This window comes from Scophthalmus maximus, chromosome 13 (assembly GCF_022379125.1).
Source record: "Scophthalmus maximus strain ysfricsl-2021 chromosome 13, ASM2237912v1, whole genome shotgun sequence".
Lineage (NCBI taxonomy): Eukaryota > Metazoa > Chordata > Actinopteri > Pleuronectiformes > Scophthalmidae > Scophthalmus > Scophthalmus maximus.
Genome location: NC_061527.1, coordinates 13,274,238 through 13,294,475, shown reverse-complemented (window position 1 = coordinate 13,294,475; position 20,238 = coordinate 13,274,238). Strand labels below are relative to the sequence as shown.

Sequence of the window (20,238 nt, the reverse complement as noted above, 5' to 3'; positions counted from 1 at the left end):
CCGAAACAATTCACTGCAGCTCAACCTCAGGATACCAGCCCGATATCAGTGTGAACCTGAGCACCTGCACCCGGCTGATCTGCAGGTTGATGGAAGATTCCTCCAGACCCATAAATCATGCCTCAGTCTCCGCACCTCTCATATGTCGCACTAAAAAAGGAGTCATTCCTCCAGGGGGTGGCAACCACTGTTAATGAGGTCATGCTAAATAGCAGCCCCTGGACTTTACTGATCAATATTTAATGCTGACCAAGTCACCCCGTCTCTGCCTGTCTGAACGACCAGCACAGCCTGACAAAAGGCAAGTTCGGGAAATAAATTGTTGCGTGAGAGGGTTGGAAAAAAACCCCTAAAAAATCAGCAGATCCAAATGCAAACATCGCAGTGGGGGAAGGTGGTGCCGTGCTTTCTAAAAAGGACACATCGGGTTCTACATATACGTGCTTCTAGTCAGGAGTGACACATCCAAGCTTATTTTAAAACCAAAGTGTTAACAGTCGCAGGTTCATACCAGAATATGTTGCCGAGAAGCAACACCAGGTGTGTTTTTTCCTACTAGCAAACGAGGATATGTGGAAAATAACGTGTCATGTTCAGGAGTGAGGGCAGAGAGAGAAGAGTAGATGTAGATAATCAGCTGTTGTCCCCCCGGTTTATCACTTGTCAAATGATATGGTCTTATTAGAGTTTAATCATTTTGGTCTGTTGATTTCTGTAAAGTCTTCTTCATCTTCCTCACCTTCATCATCAGTACAATGGTGTTGAGAGCGATCATGGTCAGGACGGTGTATTCAAAAGAGGGCGACACCACAAAATGCCACAGTCGGTACTGGAACGTGTGGCGGTTCTGCGGCATATAACGGGTCAGGGGCTTGGCACCGATGGCAAAGTCTATGCACGCCCTCTGAAATACAGAAGACAAGTGACAGAGGAAACACAGGGGGCATGAAACAGAAAACAAACACAGCAGGTGGGAAACTATTCTCTGTTTCTTTTGACGACAGGGCTCTTTGTTTTCCCTTCTTTTCTGTTTGCTTTAAAACTCTACAGGAAGACTCTTCCTCTTCCCTCACCTCGTTCTTCTCCAGGCTGCACTCCTCCATCATCTTGTCCCCCTGCTCCTGGAAGGTGATAATAATGAGAGCCACAAAGATGTTGACGAAGAAGAAAGGAAAGACGACAAAGTAAATGACGTAGAAGATGGACATCTCCATCCGGTTGCCGTGGCTCGGCCCTCTGTCCTCCTCGGTGACATCTACTGAATGCTGCAGGACCCTGGAAGAGCATGAGACACAATGAGAACATTCATGCTAATAACAGCATGAGCAGCTATGAAAAAACGCCAACACCAGCGGAAAATATATCAGACTCATTCATTGCCCATACGACACTTTGGTGAAGAATACATAAGTATAATTTAATCAAAACAAATATTTTGTGGACAGGAGAAAGTTTTGAACTGTTTCTTTTTTTTTAAAGTTTATCTGACTGAGATAATGAGAGTGAGCTCTCATCCACGGCCACCTACGCCTGCAACCATGCGCCGATTGGACGGTACCCGCTGTCAATCACGCTGTATCCACGCTCCAATGCATGCCGTGCTTTATTGTCTATTTTACTCTCAATGAGACCAGAATTTACAAAATGAACATCATGCTGTATTGAAGAAGACTTGAAACAATTGATTAGACCATAAACCATAAACTCCTCAGGACAATGTTTACTGACGTTATAAATCAAGTGAGGAGTAGGGTCATTCTCTCATATGTTTTCTTCATCAAAGGTCAGACTTGACTATTACGGAAATACAAGCAGGATGTTAAAATGCCATACTGCTCATAAAATCTATTGAGCCCTGTAAGAGTGAAAAATTACACAAAACTATCATCTAGTGTTTCCAGTCAGACACTCACTGAGGCCATCCCTCCCCAGTGGAAACGGTGAAGAGGGTGAGCAGAGCCCAGACGACGTTGTCATAGTGAAACTCGTGCCTCTTCCAGTCTCTTCTCTTCACCTCTTTCTTGTCTTTCCCGTAGTCGATGTAGTAACCCCTATAACAGCAGACAGCAGAGGTGCATGAGAAAATAAACACAGGATAAGAAATGTAGAATCTAAGACATGGAGCCTCAAAGCAATTACAGTTGTAACAATGACACCAGAAAAAGTTTGAATTGACTGACTGATAAAAGAAAGAAAGAGGGAGACAGAGAGGAGGTGGGCAGAGAAGAAGGGAAAAAGGAGGAGTAAGGAATTACCTAATAAAGAACCAGTAAACCAATAAATACTTTAGAAAGGAAAAAAAAAAGAAAATTGAAGAAAGCTGCGTGTAGATAGATTAATAGAAATATACTTTTCTGTGGGTGTAAATCAGAAAGAGGCAATAAAGGAAAAAGAAAGTAGGGAGGAAGAACTGAAAAAAGTAAATGAGTATTACTGGCAGTCCTTCTCTGTGTCCTTCGAACTGTCAGTACAGTAGAAAAACTTCCCTTTAAAGAGCTGCACGGCGATGACGGCAAAGATGAACATAAAAAGTTTGTAGACAATCAGGATGTTGAAGACGTTCTTCAGAGACGTCACCACGCAGTCAAAAACCGCCTGGCGGGGAAAGAAACACGAGACAAAGGAACATTTTAAAAAGGTGCAGGGGTTCAGCAGATACTGCAGGGACAAACAAGACGTCTAGTTTTTATCTTTTCATTAACTAGGTCATAATGGCAGATATATAACTAACAGATTCAAAGACAGAGCATCCCTGACCTTGAGTTTAGGAAGTCTCTTGATGGTCTTCAGGGGTCGGAGGACACGAAGCACTCGCAGAGATTTGATGGTTTTAATGTCCCGTCCTTTGTTATTTCTTAACAGGAACAAAAAGAGAGTAAGCGTCACAGATGGCAGCACAGTGAGTGTCACGATTTAAGACCTTTGAACAATTGTTCTAACTTATTCATTCATCTTTAAAGTAAATTCAATCCGACATACTCAATTGAAATTACACTCTCAATTATGCATGTTTAAAGATGCTAAAATCTCTAATGGAGATAGACTTTGGTGGTTTTTACCCCATCACATTGCTGCTGGTCGTTCCCGCCGGGGCACCATCCACAGATTAAGGAAACACAAGAGAGAATGAGAGAGAGGTCTGTCAACAGTTATGAACAAAATACAAGAGAACACAAATTTACAGAACAAGAGCCAAATTAGATTTCATTTACAGACACGTTGATGATTAGACACACAGCATGATCAGTTATTGTAAGTAGTTAAAATAAATCCTTAAGTGACTGACGTGAGCGCGAACGCCACCAGTGCTCCCACCACGACGATGAAGTCGAGGATGTTCCACAGATCTCTGAAGTAGGAGCCGTCATGCAGGAGGAGACCCTGGTCAATCATCTGACGACAACACAAGGGTGTGAATTGAACAAGAGTCCTTTTTCCGGGATGGTTTCCAGACATGGCATACAGTCAACACTGAATTCATATGTCTGGTTCTGACAAAGATGAAGATCAAGAACCCCACAAAGAGTCTTATAACATAAACCTTTCTTCTAAAACATTGATAACTTATTTTAATTTTGTTTCAGAACTATAAAAATCACTCAAATAAAACAAGACGAAAAGCAATCTTTCATTCGACTGGTAGATATAAGAAAAGTCAAATTACTTCTTGAGTCGTTCGGGAAAATTAGTTTGTTTTTCCATCCATTATTTATGTATTCATCCATAAATGAACCTAATTTTCATGGCTCTTGAACGGTGATAAAGAAACAAACCAAAGAACACAAGGAACTTTTAGTCCCTGGTTTATTTCCTGTGGCTCAATACCTAGCTTGGAGCTTAAAAGACATTTTCATGTTTTACCAACATCTCTTGAAATCAGTCCCCACACTGTGACACAAAACAATCATACCATTTTTACACAGCTACTCACCTTTATGATCATTTCAAATGTGAAGACTCCAGTGAAAACATAATCAAAATAACGCAGCACCTGCAACGATGTGGGTATAACACAAGAAATTGAAATTATTTTCTCATTAAAAAAGAAGCACATCATTTCATGAGATCTGATTTTACTTCAGACTCTCAGCTTGACTAGAAAGAGACAGTCTCATCAAATGGTAGTAATACAACACAAGGTAATTAGCCTGATTACTCCCATAAAAACAACGGGCTCAGTTAGACTCAGACTTCAGTTTTCTTTTTTTCTTTATGGCACTTCCACAGAGCTATGAGACCCGAGGCACAGACAACAAGTGATTGAAACCAATCTCAGGAGTTAATAGGGATCCAGGCAATACTCGTCTATGAAAAAGCAGAAATATTCTGGCATCTATTTAGTTATCAATGTTGCAGCTGTCCCTGTGTCAGAGAGAGGATTTGGTAAATGAGCGCACATACCTTATTCCAGTCAGAGGAGGTAGCCACGGGGTCCTCAGCAGCCAGCGCTATACTGCTGGCGGCTATAACCAGCAGGATGGACATTTCAAAGTACCTGAGGTTCACCACGTAGTGACACGCTCGACGCACCCTGAGGGAGAGCAGATGGCAGAGCGAGGTGTGATCCAGGGGTCAGGCACCGTGAAAGACTGTGCAGCCCTAAGCTGGCAGAGAGATACTGCCAGCAGGGGTACACAACATGGACGGTGTGCTGCATCGATCTTAAGGCTTAAATTGACTTAAACTTTTGGGCTCAAACTTGTCATTATGATGTCAAAACTGACTGAGAGCTCAATTTACGTCACAAAGGAACTGCATCACCCATTACATCATCAAAACAAGACAGAGAATAGTGTTCTCCCGGTATCTATCCCCGGTGATGGAAATGTCAGGAGGTGGAACGGCCCAATTGACAAAGACAACTCAACCCAGCCAGAGGAAAAAGTATCCTGTTGACGGAGGGAAAACAACGGGTGAAGAAGGAGAATGATTGAAAAAGAAGAAAATGGGAAAAAGAAACAACGACAACCTTGGACGGGCATTCGCACTGTGGAGAGAGCTTCTGGAATTGAGAGGCTTCAAAAACCACATGCAGTTTGCCTTCCTGCTACAATATCAGTGAGTTACACAACCAGCTTACTTATTTACACTCCCAGACATTTAACCCGAGGTTATTTGTTCAAATTGGGATTTTTACAGTTGAAAATAAAGTAGCAGCTTCAGTGTTCATACTTCTCCTCCGTTATCTCCAAAAGTGGTGTTGACAACTTCCTCAGGAGCTATGAGGAAATGTACCAGCGTCTTTACGACAGCGACCAAACAATTATACCACCTGGAGCCACCAGGGGCGCCACAGCTGGCTGTTTCCTCTTTAACGGAAAGGACTAAACTTTGAACATGTTGGAAATGTTCCAGAGGCGGAAATCTATTCGATGTTAACGTGAGATACCATCACTCGTCATAACTACACTGCTGTGAAAAGTCTGCTCCAATAGGACGGCCGATAAAAAAGCGCAACGGTTTCCTGTGACAAGTGTGAGTGCCAGCAACTTACGGGTTGTCGGGTTTGAAGATGAACATGCTGTTTGGAGTCACCCGGTTGACAGGATTTGTTTCCTCTGCCTCCTCCTTCTCCGACTTACAGATTTCAGGGTCCCTACTGTTGACTAGAGAAGGTCAGCAGAAAAAGAAGGTGAAGTCCTATCACATATTTCTCACAAAGATAATCTGAGGATGATAATAGTAGAGATGAAGTCTGGAGGCTACGAATTAAGCTAGATGATAATGAACATGACCCTGGCATATCTCTAGAGTCTGATTCATTCAGAACGAGAGAGATAGTTTCAGAGAAACTTGACTTTTCCAGGAGTGTCACTGGGTTATTTCAGGTCTGAGAATCCAACAAGGCTGACAACTGTGTGTTCTTGGGAAGGGCTGAGATTGATGAGTGCTTGTGGATTATCTATACAACTCTTGAAATTAAACCTGTCCCACGCAAGTGTAAAAAGAGTAAAGTAAAGGTAGTGATGTCACACGTCACCTACAAATGTTAGCAGAAAAATAGCTAGAAAACCCAAACAACATCAATGATACCTGTGATCGTGGAGAGCTCCATACAGGACTGTGCACTGGGCACCTCGATGATCACACTGGAGCTGAGCTGACATTTGTCCTGGTCCTGCTCCGTGTCTTTCTCTTCTTCATTGGCCTCTCGGTTGGCAGGGGGAGAAGGGTCCAATTGCTGAAGAAGCTCTTCCTGCTTCTGAGGACACAGGTCACCAGTGTTGCTCTGCTCGTCTGGTGGGTTTCTGTCCCCTCCTCCTTCACCCCGGTCACCCTGACTGTAGATGTAGCAAGAAAACGTTGCATGCGGAGAGAAACATGACTGGATAGACAGGTGGGCAGTGATTTACATACGGTACAGTTGTCACTGTTGGGCAGTGACTCTATAGGCTGGAAAAAGGGGAATTCAGTTCAGTTTATGTTCTGCAAAGTAACGTCACATAGCCTGGGAGCTCATTACATTTGCTCTGCCAAACTACATCTGGCCCCCATCCATTGGGAAGTGTTTTCCAACTGGCAGAAATCTAGCCGGTCCAATCACAACCGATTATCTGATAATGGATCGGAGAGAAGGGACATTTGTAAACAACCAAGGCTGCCACTGACGAACGAGCATTTGACGAAAAGAACCTGATATAAACCCGATATTTTCACATTTCGCCCACAAAAAAGGCAACGGTGGGGAATCATCATCACAGGCATCTCCTCTTTGCACGCTCTGCACGTCTGTTGAGATTTTTCGCATCGCTAAACAGACATCACATGATTATTTCTTTCTTTTTTGACTTCAATTTGATCAGTTTATCAAAGGTTAAAAAAATTCTGCCAAGCAAACAGTTTTACTTTTGACTGTTTTCTAAAAAACAAGCTGGATGAGCAGCCGTCTGGTCTCACCTGCTCTCCTCAGGTATGGACACTTCCTCCTTCTCCTCCTCCTTTTTGGTCTTCACTTCCTTCTCCTCTACTTGCCCTGAGTCTCTCTTCCTCTCCCTGCTGACCGAGCGACTTGCCAACTGGCCGTCGTTCCTGGGAGATGACCCGTGATTTCTGGCTCTGCTCTTGTGGTCACAGTGATGCAGCGCCCTCCTGTCCCTGATCCCACCCAGACCTCCCATCTCGGGAGTCAGCGTGTCAACGTTAGCCGGTGGTCTGAACTTCTTCACTGCCCTGTGCTGGCGATCGCCATTCAGTCTGGGGCTCCGGCACTCGCTGATGGTGTTATGACTCTGATTAGCAGCAAGTTTTTTACTCTCAGAGACTGGCTCTGATTCTGGAGTGTCTGGTATGGCCGTAGACACAGAGGCATCAGGAAGAGGAGGATTTGTGTGATCCAGTGACGCTGGTGCAGACGTGGGGGATTCAGGTATGTCACCAGAGAGGGCGGTGCCTAGAGGCACATCCACAGACATAGAGGAGCTCGAAGGCTGGTTCTTGGCTGGGGAGGCAACGGGATCTGTCAGGCGTTTTAAACTCCCAGACGGCGTGTGCTGCATGGCCTGGCGGTGCAGCGACAGTGGACGTCCATGCGGAGCCTGGGCTGAGGCCGGAGGCCCGTCCTTCTCCTCGCTGGGGCTGTTGAACAGGATCTCTCGGCTGGACATCTGGCGGTGTCTCCGCAGCTGGCTGGTCCTCTGCTCCCACACTGACATAGTCATCCTTTTCCCCCTCTCTCTCCTGGACATGAAAGAGTTAGAGGGGTTGAGTGGTGGTGGTGGGCGGCCCTCCCTGATGCTGCCCCGGGCCTCCTCCAGGGAGCAGGAATAGGTAGGCCGGCTGCGATGGATGGCTCTTTTCCTGTACAGGTAGGGCCGCCTCCTACGGCTTCCACTGAGAAGAGAAAGACAAGACAAAACGTCACTATGTAGTCGCAGACAATTATATGCAGATCCACATTTCATATATACAGTGGATTCAGATTTGATTTATTTAAATTATTTAAATGATGTTGTTTGTGCTTAGATGCTCTAAAAATTCTACTCTCTTTAAACTTTGAATGTATATTAGCAATCAAAACAAAAAATGAATATCACAGTACATAGCAAGTGCTTTGGTCTGATGTTTGAGTGGTTTATCAACTACAACAAAGAATTTCATTTCAGCATGAAGCAAATTTACTGGATCAATGACGATGTTGGGTGGCAAATTAACCAAGCCAGGAATTGTTGTGTGACTTCAACGACAAAAAGAGAATGGTACAGAATGAAATCAGTGGAATCGATATATAAAATGTGGTGTCAAATGTTGGAGGTTGGAGAGTTTTGAGGGACAGGACAGAGCGTGAAGAGAATACTACACAGGATGAGTCTGGACAAAATTTACCCATTCAAGAAAATCAGGTGCAGGTGTTAGTGAGAGATTCAGAGAGCAGAACAGACAGAGTTACTTACTGGGGCGTGGACTCTTGTGTGGTCCGTGTTATCAATGAGCGATTGGTTGAAAACAAGACATTAGTGCTTTTGTGAGCAGAGACAAAACAGGCCAGGAGACACACAGCAAACGGTCCTCAAAGAACATAACCTGGCCTAAGTCACAAAATCAACTGAGTGGAATGTTAATGGAAAGCTGTGCTGAATTTGTCAATCATTGCTAAAGGGTAAAGCTGCTCTTTAAGAAGACTAAACGCACACATTAAATATTCATTTCACAATTAACTGCTACATCGTGCTTTCTCTTTGCAACAAAATTATTTATTTTGCACACGTCTCATCTTTAAAAAGTGAATAAAGGAGGAATTTGGACTTTTAAAAACTGACTGGACTCGTGATGCCTTTACTGTGTGTCTCCATAGGAGCCAAGCGGCACATTGACAAACAAGATGGTAGCAGTATTAGAAACAACATTCATATAAACATCAACAGTAGGCACAACATTGATAAGAAGACAATTTTTTTTTAAAGACTGAGTTACAGTATGGGCACAGGTAAACACAGAGATGGGCTCCATCAGTCAACACAGGGAAAGAGAACATATTTACTGTATATACCCTTTGAACAAAACCACCACATTGGGATGCAGCTCTCAACACCACTGCCACCTCAGTTCACTCACACGTTTGCATTCTTGTCGGACATGCCAGTAAAAGTCAAGTCAGGAAATCCATGTGCGGGAGCTTCAAAATATTACGCTTAAAATATTCAGAATACTCAAGAGCATTTGGGTGAGGGCTCAAGTACTTCACAGTGGAAGAAAAACTGTACACACACTGAAAACACTATATTAAATATTACAGCTACAGCATCATCTGTTGTTTTGTGCCGTAAAAAGCGTTCTCAGCGAGTGTGTGTCATTTCCGTTTTTCTTCCTTTGATCATGCGGACCAGGTACATGCATTACCAAGGTGAAATGATCATCAGCCCCCGACATGCAGCATCTCTTATTTTTTTTACTGAGCAAATGCTGTCATGCAAGTTTCTCCAGGGTCAGATGGGGCAGGTACTTGTGGGGTTTCAGAGTTGACATCAGAGTTGATACCAGAAAGCCTTAAAGTTCACAGTGTCCTCTCTGAATACAGATGCAGGCCCAGGCGACCCCGTGGTATTCCAGTCTCCTCTATGGACGCTGACAAGGGCCTGACCCTCAGCTGGCTCGACTGACACTAACGCACATCCCTCGCTTTCTTTCTCTTGTCTTTCTCCTGCGGTTTTCCAGTGATCCAATTTACGTCGGGTGAGTTTTATAACAATGGTAGGGTCGAAAGAAAAAGGAAGACAGAGAAAATAAAGAATGAAAGAGAAACAAAGAAGCAAAGACTGAAAAGAGAAAGAAAACGAGAAAAAAAGATAGAAAGAAATAAAGGAAGAGAAAGAAAATGTAATCTTGTAAAATCTTGCACATGCCCATGTCCACTCTTGTGCATGCACATGCACGTCCACCACCTATAACGAGGCATTGTGCGATCAAACTGAGAAACAAACAATCCATTCTGCAGGCAGGAAGCTGGGCATTGAGGAAACAAGGTCACGTTACCTTATGAATCAAATCTTCTACAAGTGAGGGCACCTCAACAGATCAACGCCTGCACACATACTGTTTTTACTTCCTTACACTCTCTCTGAACAACACTGTAATGGACACACCATGTTAATTTGGACACCCTGTCTAACCCTGTCTCCATGACAACAATACAGGCACCTCCCAACCACCCCAGTGTGGAACTGGTAACCATGGAGACCTGGACTTCAATTTGGAGGAAAGCGCTGGCAGCGGGCAGAGGTTTGATAGGAGACCTTTCAGTGAAGACATCTCAGTAAGTCTCTGGTGGGACAGCACCAAATACAGATTCAAGCCCCAGGTGACATTTAAGTGCTACAAGTCAGCACTTGTACAGCAGCTCAACTCGAGGCTCTGTATTGATGACCCTGGGCCTCCCTCTAAAACTGCTCTGCATTATCATAAATCAAATCTATTGGCACTGTGGCTTTGACCTGTATAGACACTCTCTGGAGGGAGGGAGGGGGAGGAGCAGGTCAGGCAGGCAGAGCGGTTGCTTACAAAACTTACTCTGAAGACATGAAGGAGGACAACGGTCCGACCTCCTTCGCTTTCTGCAGCGCATGCTTTTGGTTGAACGCTGCCTCTGCTTCCTCTTCATCCTGATGAAAAGAGGAAAAGGCGGCTGAACAACTCAAACATCCGTGAGCTTGAATAATTAAACAGAGCTGAAGTGAAAAGGAAGAAAGAGCAGAACTGGACATGACAGAGTGGAGAGGTTGATTTAACTATTTAGCTGTAAGCAACATATTCTTACAAGAATGAAAGCAGATGACAGCCCTGTTCTTTCTGTGATATCTTGTTTTTCATTACCTTGGTGAGTTCTTGTGCATTTGCGAGATTATCAACAGCAATGGCCAAGAAGACATTCAGCAGAGTGTCTGGTCACACCTGTGTTAAGGACTGACACAACACTGACTCCAGACAGATAATGGTGCCCGCCTCACACACAAGGTTCACAACCTCACACACGAGACTCACATCCTCACACACAAGACTCACAACCTCACACACAGAGATTCACAACCTCACACATGCAGACTGCATGCTATGTCAATTTTTTGGAAATAGGAAATTGAATGAGAGGTGGAAGTAACAAAAGAATTATGAATAGAAATGGACCGGATTGTGAATGAATGGTAGACAAAACACAGCCTAGTTTATCAAATCAATTGGTAATTTATCATACAATGATAACTTTTTTTCCATTTCACTTTCAGGCCACTTTCCTGAATTTAAAAATGGTACTTTTGTGTTGTGGATGATGAATGACAGGCTTTTACAGATTTTTTGTTCATGTAATTCCACCCTTCATAAAATGGCTTCATACACTTAGAAAAGCCAGAAGACTCAGACATTTTGGTCTGGAGTTGAAGACTTCAATTTAACATAAAAGCAGTTTTTTGTATTAAAAATCTTCTACAAAAAAAACAACAGGATTAAGAGTCTCTGACAGGGGGGTCATGAAGGATACAGTTTCCGAACAATGTGAGCACTATAAAGTAGATGGAGGACCACATTCCGGACTTCACTCCCCCTTGAGAGCGAATGCCATTGTACATGACCTCGTTCCAGTCCTCGCCAGTCAGGATCTGAGAAAATATACGCCCACATTCACACAAAATATCACCCGCAAAACTTTTCTCAACATCAAAGTTGAGCTCAGCTATATTTGCTGAAATTTAAAAAAAAAAAAGCAGTGTGAAGCACAGAGCAATAAATTGTCAGGGTTATTTCCAGACCTGAAAGACGGTCATGATGGCTGCAGGAAAGGTGTCGAAGTTTGTCGGGGTTTGGTCCTCAAAGATGAACCTTTGAAAAAGATGTGACACATATGTTCCTGAAAAAGTACAGTTGTGTCTAGTCAGAGAAAAAGCTGTCTTCCTCCTCTGTGACTGGCCTGGCTGATGGAGCAGAGCGGTTTTGTTTTTCTGTGCTCTGTATTCTAGAGGCCAGTTCGTGCACAAGGTCATGCTTGTCCAAGTCAGCCGGCATTTATTGGAATGACAGCTTGTGGGAAACAATCTAGGACTCGAGGGAAAACCACGCGATAGCCAAACGATTCTCAGTCTCTTGGTGTAATGAAAACAACTGTGAACCGTAGGACAATCTGTCCACTTCTCATATGTGTGACTATTCAATAAAGAGGAAAGCCGTGTGTTTAAGTTTGAAAAATGTATGTCCACTGAAACCAAAGGAAACGTCAACCAAGCTTTATTTTTCAGCCAGATTTATTACATTTGTCTTTTCTACCTTCTGCCTACATATTTTGAAAGTGGAGCACATATTGAATAATTAAGACTGCATGCAGTGCGGACGTAGCATCTCTCTGAGTGCATTTCTAGCTGCTCATAACTTTGTATCGTTACCTGCCGCCGAAGAGCTGCATGCCCAAGAGTGCAAATACAAGGATGAAGAGGAAGAGCAGAAAAATGAGGGAGATGATGGACTTCATGGAGTTCATCAGAGAGACAACCAGGTTTCTCAGAGACGCCCAGTACCTTGACAGACACAAAAAGCCATGTTAATGGGAAAAGAAAGACCAGAAAGTAATAGTATAATTCCGGTATTTTGAACCCCAACAGCAAAAGTAAAAGATTTTGACTTTTGCTTTTCATTTCTTTTTGTAAGCGATATGAATGCAATGGGTGTGAATAAGATCCCGTCAGTTTTTATTTTTGGCTTCAATTCAATTCAATTTGTCTCTGGGTGAAGCTAGTTTTTGGTGCAGTTGGTTGTTTGCTTTGTAAATATTGTGGATGAATGGATGAATCTCCAGCTGACCATGCAACCTTTATTCATTTTTAATACGGAAAACTGCATATCACGGCAACAAGACAAACTTACCCCAACGACAATATTGGTTTTCTTTCAATAGCTTTTCTGTCAACATTGAAATGTTCCTTGTCAACATTTCATGGCAAAGAGTGAGGAGGACTAACTTGGTGATCTTGAAGATCCTCAGCAGACGGAGAGCACGCAGGACACTGATGCCAAAGGAAGTGCCGGGCCTGAAGAAACCCCACAGCACTTCAAAGATGCTGCCAACGATGACCTGAAGAAATATGCATTCATAAGGAGCTGCAGAAACCAATCAAATGTATAACGACAGTAAGGACAAGGTGACAGAGACAGACAGGGGGAGGCATGATGCTGCATCATTTATCAACACAAGCAGTTTAAGCTTGGGTGAAACAAACATGAGGCGAGGGAGACAGAGTACTGACACTGCAGTCAAAGCAGTTAAAGGAGGAGTGGAAGTAGAGGCGCGGTCCCAAGCTGTACATCTTTAGGAACATCTCAGTCAGGAACAGAGCGAGGAACAGGAACTCTGCATAGTCTGGAACAGAAAATAGTCACGGCAGTGATCTTCAGAGCAACTTCACAGCTTTTTACGAAGGTGACACAAATTTTTCTTAACTGCCCGAGCACTTGTCATATTTCATGCTGCTACTGACATGAGGTGTGACTCACAGAGGAAGGTGGACAGCCAGAGAGGCTGGTTGTGGTGAACGATGGCCACACACAGCGTGTTGAGGGCCACGAGGCCAAGCACTGTCCAGTAGAACGTGTGTGTCTTCACCACGCGGCGGATGGAGATGCGCAGGAGACGCTCCTTTCGCCGGAAATAGGCTGCGGGACCCCGTTTGGCACTCCTGATGCTTGCTCTGGCCATGGGGATGCCTTGGGGGAAATGAGAGAGGTGGAGAGAAACAGTACTTGTACAACATGTTCCCACTGTGAATCTTGAGCTGTGCTCCGAACAGTGTGATGTTTACAGCCTGATCAACTATGCACTAGAGTATGCCTCACACAATCTATGCCCATATTTATGAGCCCGTCCAGACTCCCACTCACCCACAGAGGAGATGTCACCATATTGTTCCTCCCCTGGTTGCCCCCGATGCACCACATCCATGCCTCTCCTCTTGATGGTGGTGGCTCTCTTCAACACTGCCGGGAAAGGCATGATGAACATAAAACAAGTACAGTATAAAACAGTATAACTAACATGTTAAATTAGAGGCATCATACTGTACTGCAGGGCAGTGACACAAGGCCAAGTTTTGGGCAACATTGTTCAAGCATTTTTGCCTTGTTGACATCAAGTTGAATCATTGATTAGATTTGGATTGTTGTATATCAACATGGCCCCAAAAAATGCACTTTGTATGACCACCCCTACATTTTAAAGACAACCGTGGGAAGAAAATATGTGTGGAGTCTGACAATGCAATGAAACGGTAATGATGAAGGAAATGTGACAAGCTCATGCCTGTGAAGTTTTAGCAGAAAGGGAAAGTTGAGGTCATTAATGCTGCAGTTGAATGAGATGAAAAATGTTCTTTTGAATGTTGGTGTAATGATCCAAAACGGCTGAACGGAAAACTTTCTGCTTCTATTTTAACATCTCTGTCTTGGCAAACCATGCTCTGAGGCAACTTGGCGGTCCATGCATCATTTGCTATTCTGCCGTGTGCAAGTGCTGCCATACAGTGCCAGGAGACATGCCGTGCAGTGCGCACACATGCCGAGGTGAGTATGGTGTGTGTGTCTTTTGACCTTTTCACTAACAGATGTGCTTATGATTAGCTTTCAACCTACCCATCTCACACCTTCCCACTACCTCGTGATTTCTGAATCTACTCTAGGTCAATATTTGCTTGAGGACTTTTTAAATAAGCCACTGATCAAACACACGTCACACACACACACACACGCACACACGCACGCACACACACACACACACACACACACACGCATTTCCAGATCAGAGGTTGCTAAGGCAACCACAGTGCGCCATCTCCCTTTTTAGTCAACGCACTCAGAGCTTCCATCCGAGCAGCTGGTGCCACGGTCTGTTTTTACTATATTTGCATCATTGAATTTATTTTCAGGGTGTCAGTGTACTTCATGTGACAGAGACATACTGAACCAGAAACACTCCTTAGTTTTCTAGTTTGAATGTATTTATTAGTGTACATTTGACCGTGTGTGTGTAGTAGATGGGGTGTGCAGCTGGTGAGGCAGAGCGCAGAACATAGGGAGGTTCTCACCATAGGTACCACCTGTACTCCACTCTGGGAGCATCCTGAGAGCTGCCAATCAATCAACATTTAATAAAAAATCCTGCTGGTTCAGCGAGGAGGAAAGGTCAGAGTAGAGTGTAGAGGGTCAAAGCGGGTACTTAACTGACTGTGAAGCACCGAGTAGTTTAACACTATCAGTGCTCACGCTCTCTATGTGACATTAGGAGTTGTATAGTGAGATATGACTGTTATCTGTGCAAGTGTATCATGGCAGCAACAAACTCCGGACAGCTCAAATCTTTGATGTATTGAATTCAATATTTTTATAACAGGTTACCAAAATAAAAGTTTGGTCCACAGAAATGCTGAGGGTTTACTTACACACACAATGCTGCTGTGGGCTAAATGCTCACATCAGCATGCTTGTACACTCACAGGGACAAAACTGCAGTGAGATTTATGACAGCTCAGTCTGATCCCCACTGTGGGACCTGATGTTGAATCGTGACACAATTTGAGAGTGGATTTCCATAAGAATGATTACACAACTTTTGACACCGATTTCTCTTATTGACACCAAAAGAACTAATCAAGTACAACTATTGATGCAAATTTTACAAGTTTTGAATGTAATTGGTCATAAACCAATGAGTTATTGTATAATTTCTGACTAAATGGCACTTAATTAAATGTTAGGTGATTATTACATCCGTATTAAAAGATTATTAATAGTGTTGATGGTAGAATCACAAATAAGCAACACAAATCATAATAGCATGAGCCCAAGTAGCCTTCACAAAGCATTTGAAAGCTTAAAGTTGAAACAGAATGTGAAGCAATGTGTGAGTAGCAGGCTGACGATTTGCGCCGTGTAACCAGTAAAAACTAAAACTTCTCACCATCAAGGGCAGAGGGTCCGGAGTTCTTATTCTCCTCAGCAAGCATCACCTCCTCTGGAAAACAAAGAGTTGCAGAATGATCAGAAATGAGCAGCAGACGACCGCCCAGATGGAGAGATTTACTGGCATCTTTGGTAACTATAACAGACACCAGAGGTTGCATCTGGTCGTCCCATGTTCCACAATTGACAGGATTAGTAAAGTGAAATATTGATTTTCCTTTCCCAATCAAGAGCCAAAGTACTAGTTCTGGGACTGAAGTCACCTGCTCTGTCGATCCAGGCCCGGTAACCGTTGAGCTCTCTCTCAATCTGCTGTTGGCGTCTCAGTTTCATGAAGGCCCTGCGGTTTTCCACCCTCTCTCTCTCCTTGGCAAATTCCCTGCAGAAAAAAAACAAACCACAGAAACATGTATTTACTGTTTCAGGGTATACGAATAAATAAAAAATGTATTGCAGACAATCAGAAAAGTGCTATTGCTGTCTGGAACCAAGCTTGTCTTCATTCAATAATGAGAGGAGAGGTCTCTTCTCTTTACTGTGGACATAATTACAATTGACCTTTGATTAACCTTTTTGTAAAACTAATTAACGTGAACAGACTTTGACACTTTACACTGAAACAACACAATTGTGTATACCCGCAGCAGATTTCACAGATTCTTCAAGGATGTGGTCTATTGTTGAAGTCTTTGAAGGCCCTGAAGATCAGGATGAACCTGTGCCCTCAGAATTCAGATTCAGATATGTACATCATACATGGTCACAGAGAGCACAACGAATGGTGCATTTGAGCAGCCCTCATTTCTAAGTAAATCAATCCTCTTTGTCATCTGTTGGACATAAGGCCACAGTGAGTGCCCGCATTTGGGCAGATCTCTGGTTCTGGATCTCTGGTTGAATCCCATGGTCAAACCCCCTAACTTGGAGTGTTGGTGGTTGGTTGGTGTGGTTTGACCTTTGTATGGCCCCTCATTTAACACCAATGTGACTTCTCCCAAGCCTCTCAACAAGGAAGGTAAAAGCAGCAGGATAAGCCTTGATAAAACAACATGTGCAGGCTGCTTATACACGTGAGACAATTTCTCACTTTGAGAATCCACACAAAGTGAGGTGAAAACCAGCGTGAGCTTCCACACAATCCATCAAACTTGAAGCACAGTGACTTTAACAGTGACTGGTGCAAAAACCTGGTAAATATGATGTGACGCAGTACGTCTGTCTGGCAATCAGAGGCTGAAAACTCGATACTCGATAAGTTTAAACAGGGAACTTGGAACTAAATAGTGAACCTACCCAGAGAGAACTCCCAGCACCAGGTTCAGGACGAAAAAAGAGCCGATGATGATGAGAGGGATGAAGTAGATCCAGTTCCAGTTGGGGCCCAGGGCATCGTCAGTCTGAGACATCAAAAAGAGAAAAATAAGTTTTAAACTCAGTAAAATCAAGTCAGACCGGAGCAGACTCAACTCATGCTGCCATTGCGACACAAGACAGAAATACACAATGTAGGTGTTCGGGCGGCTGCTGAAGGTTCGAGCCAGAGTGCAGGCGGGGCACCGAACAGAGACATCGTGTGTATTGATGTGCTCCAGCCTCGCACAGAGAGTGTGGAGGAGAGTAGAGGCACTCTGTGAACTGCTACTTTATAAAGCCCATATCCAGTGTTCTGCTTCACTACTTTAAAGCACCTGTACCTGAGGAAGAACACATGGTGAGTGTTTTCTCAAGGATTCTAGGTTTGGTTTGAAAATGGACAAGATCAAAAGTGTGTGGCAGGGAAAGATTATGGAAACATCTCTATAAATAAAACACTGTAAAAAGAAAAGAATACAAAACAGTCCAGTGTCATCACTGTCACTATCACTGTCAAACTGAATAAGCTCCAGGCACTTTAATGGTACACCATACTAATACTGGGAAGATGGTAAATTTGTGGCCATAAAGGCATGAACATGGTCAACAATAACCAGGTAGGTTGCGTCATTCATACAATGTCTGATTGGTTTTAAGGGGCCACAAGTGTGACATGGAAACATTCCCTACACCATCAAACCATCACCACCAGTCTGGACTGTTGACCAGAGGTTGGATCCATGGATTCATGCTGATGTGGCAAATTCTGGTTCTACCTCAGTAGAATTGCAGACGCATTTGACCAGATTACATTTCTATTTTTTCTACTGTCCAGTTTTGGTGAGCCTGTGCCCACGGCAGCTTCAAATACCAATTTCGTGGCTGTCAGGAGTGGAACCCGACGAGACCCATTCTGAGCAAACCTCGGAGACTGTTGTGTGTGTAAATCCCAGGAGAGCAGCAATTTCAGAAATACTCAAACCAGCCTGTATGGCGCCAACAGTCATGCTCCTGAACTGCATATGTATGAGTTTTTTTGCATTACACTTCTGCACAAATAAACAGGGGAACAGGTGGTCCTATTATACTGTATATCCATACGTAGAGACAAGTCATTTCAAAGGTGTGCAGGCCCATAATACAAGGAGGATTTTTATAATTTGTTTTAATTTATTGTGTCAGTGACATGATTTTTTTTACAGTGTGCCTGTCTGAACAGGATCTTGTAATTCTGCGCTACTGCAAGCAGATGTATGTGAGCATGATGGGACATGATAAGTTGGATGGTCATACAGGCCTCAACTACATCACACTAGCAAATCATCCAGTGCTTTCCTTTCTGTCTACTTACTGTCTGAGTGGGTCTGCCTGCCTGCTCCTTTCACTCTGACATGGACGCTCGTGAGGCACAGTGGAGCATCTCATCCCTGTCTGACAGTTACTCTACAGCAGGAAATTACATTATTACTGGTTTCAGGGCTCATTACTTGAACACATGTCTCTGTGAGATGCAACATGATATGTACTGTTTTCCTGCTTGCTTTTGTAAGGCTTTAGGGGATTTTTAAAAACATTTCCTGCTGTAGGGCTGGTGGATCTCGAAAAGTCTCTTCGGGACAAAGCGATTTTGAGCATAAGAACTTTCAGTTTCTTTGCCAAGCTCAGCTCGTAAAAAGCAAGTTGCACGCGGTTATACATTTTTCAGGGCTGATGGCATAAAAATGGCAAGCTCAGAGCAAAACAGGAATCGACACAGCGCTCTGCAGTTTCAATACTAGAATCACAACCCAGTAACCTCCCTCCCCATGTGCTCCATCCACAGGCAAACAGTCAGAGCGGCGAGGACGCAGGTCTCTAATTTAGGTGTGTAAACTGTAACAAACCACTCCCACACCTCAATAATTTGCAGCAAACCAGAAAAATATTAGTGAGTTGTGAGCTGTCTTACATTGTAGAGGACAGTGGTCCATCCCTCCATGGTGATACACTGGAAGACAGTGAGAACAGCAAACAGAATGTTGTCGAACTGGGTAATGCCGTCATTAGGGCCAATCCAGGTATCGTTGCAGGTGTACTTGGATGGACACTGACGCACGCCACACGGGAACTCAAACTCAGATGAGTCCACCGTCTCATTTTCTGAACAGAAAAGTGTGGAAATAAAAAAAGGATAAAAGTACAGTATGTTACAAGTACAAGTACAGAAATACATATGACTAGAGCTCCATAAAACAGACAATAGACTTCTCATCTTCAATGTACTGCAATATTCCCTTGCATTGAAAAGTTATTACCATGGGTAATCACGCCCATTTGAAAGCGATCATGCTTTCAACAACTTTCTCACAAGAATCTGGGAGTAGGAATCTTTCTCTCTAATGTCTACTGATATTGAAGCTCGAGCACATAAGGTTTCTCTAACAATGCTCCCAGTGAGCAATGTTGACCCAGTAGTATTGCTTTACATTTCACAGTGAATTCTTGGCCTCAAAGACGTTTTATTGGATAAATATTCAATCAAGTCGCAGGTCAGAATGTGCAGTAAGAATGAAAGTGAGACTATAAACAGTGGAAGAGCAAAGTACCTGTCGGCATAGTAAACGTGAATATCCACTGACAGAAAATACTTCAACGTGTCTGTTACCTCACTGTTCATTCCGCTTCAGTGTGACAAGAACTGCTTGGTGGTTAATGACAGCCGTGAATGTACAATAAGTCATTGTGGTGCAAAGCTTCTGTTGGATTTAATTATACAGGACAACACTGTCAGCTTGATTTGTCCAAGTCTCCAGGTGCAGCCTGGCAGCCCATTGTGTGCACCCATGTGTGTGTGCATTTGTGCTTATGATAATAGAGCCCCTTCCTAAACAGCTCTGTAAATATTCGCGACATAAAGCCACATATGCAACCTTCACATGAACAACAATAATGACAACGGAATGAGCTTAATCCTGTCTCTTT

At 43.5% G+C, this 20,238-nt stretch overlaps 1 protein-coding gene across 2 annotated transcripts in view; it reads right to left on the bottom strand.

Annotated features, from left to right (window-relative positions):
• Positions 1–20,238, bottom strand: part of LOC118317735 (voltage-dependent R-type calcium channel subunit alpha-1E) — a 74,684-nt gene that overhangs the window by 11,343 nt on the left and 43,103 nt on the right. The window contains exons 8-33 of one of the 2 annotated variants that reach the window (XM_035646670.2): positions 19,226–19,416; positions 17,218–17,321; positions 16,188–16,303; positions 15,923–15,976; positions 15,051–15,092; positions 13,852–13,947; positions 13,468–13,677; positions 13,221–13,333; positions 12,936–13,048; positions 12,363–12,494; positions 11,736–11,805; positions 11,468–11,585; positions 10,807–10,874; positions 10,504–10,595; positions 6,898–7,830; positions 6,034–6,281; positions 5,495–5,606; positions 4,402–4,531; positions 3,932–3,991; positions 3,287–3,393; positions 3,060–3,071; positions 2,758–2,854; positions 2,435–2,595; positions 1,914–2,051; positions 1,074–1,275; positions 740–904 (exon numbers count right to left, since the gene is read on the bottom strand). In XM_035646670.2, the coding sequence (XP_035502563.2) occupies positions 740–904; positions 1,074–1,275; positions 1,914–2,051; positions 2,435–2,595; positions 2,758–2,854; positions 3,060–3,071; positions 3,287–3,393; positions 3,932–3,991; positions 4,402–4,531; positions 5,495–5,606; positions 6,034–6,281; positions 6,898–7,830; positions 10,504–10,595; positions 10,807–10,874; positions 11,468–11,585; positions 11,736–11,805; positions 12,363–12,494; positions 12,936–13,048; positions 13,221–13,333; positions 13,468–13,677; positions 13,852–13,947; positions 15,051–15,092; positions 15,923–15,976; positions 16,188–16,303; positions 17,218–17,321; positions 19,226–19,416 (3,884 nt within the window). The remainder of the gene's footprint in view (positions 1–739; positions 905–1,073; positions 1,276–1,913; positions 2,052–2,434; positions 2,596–2,757; positions 2,855–3,059; positions 3,072–3,286; positions 3,394–3,931; positions 3,992–4,401; positions 4,532–5,494; positions 5,607–6,033; positions 6,282–6,897; positions 7,831–10,503; positions 10,596–10,806; positions 10,875–11,467; positions 11,586–11,735; positions 11,806–12,362; positions 12,495–12,935; positions 13,049–13,220; positions 13,334–13,467; positions 13,678–13,851; positions 13,948–15,050; positions 15,093–15,922; positions 15,977–16,187; positions 16,304–17,217; positions 17,322–19,225; positions 19,417–20,238) is intronic. The other variant, XM_035646671.2, reaches the window with a different exon arrangement.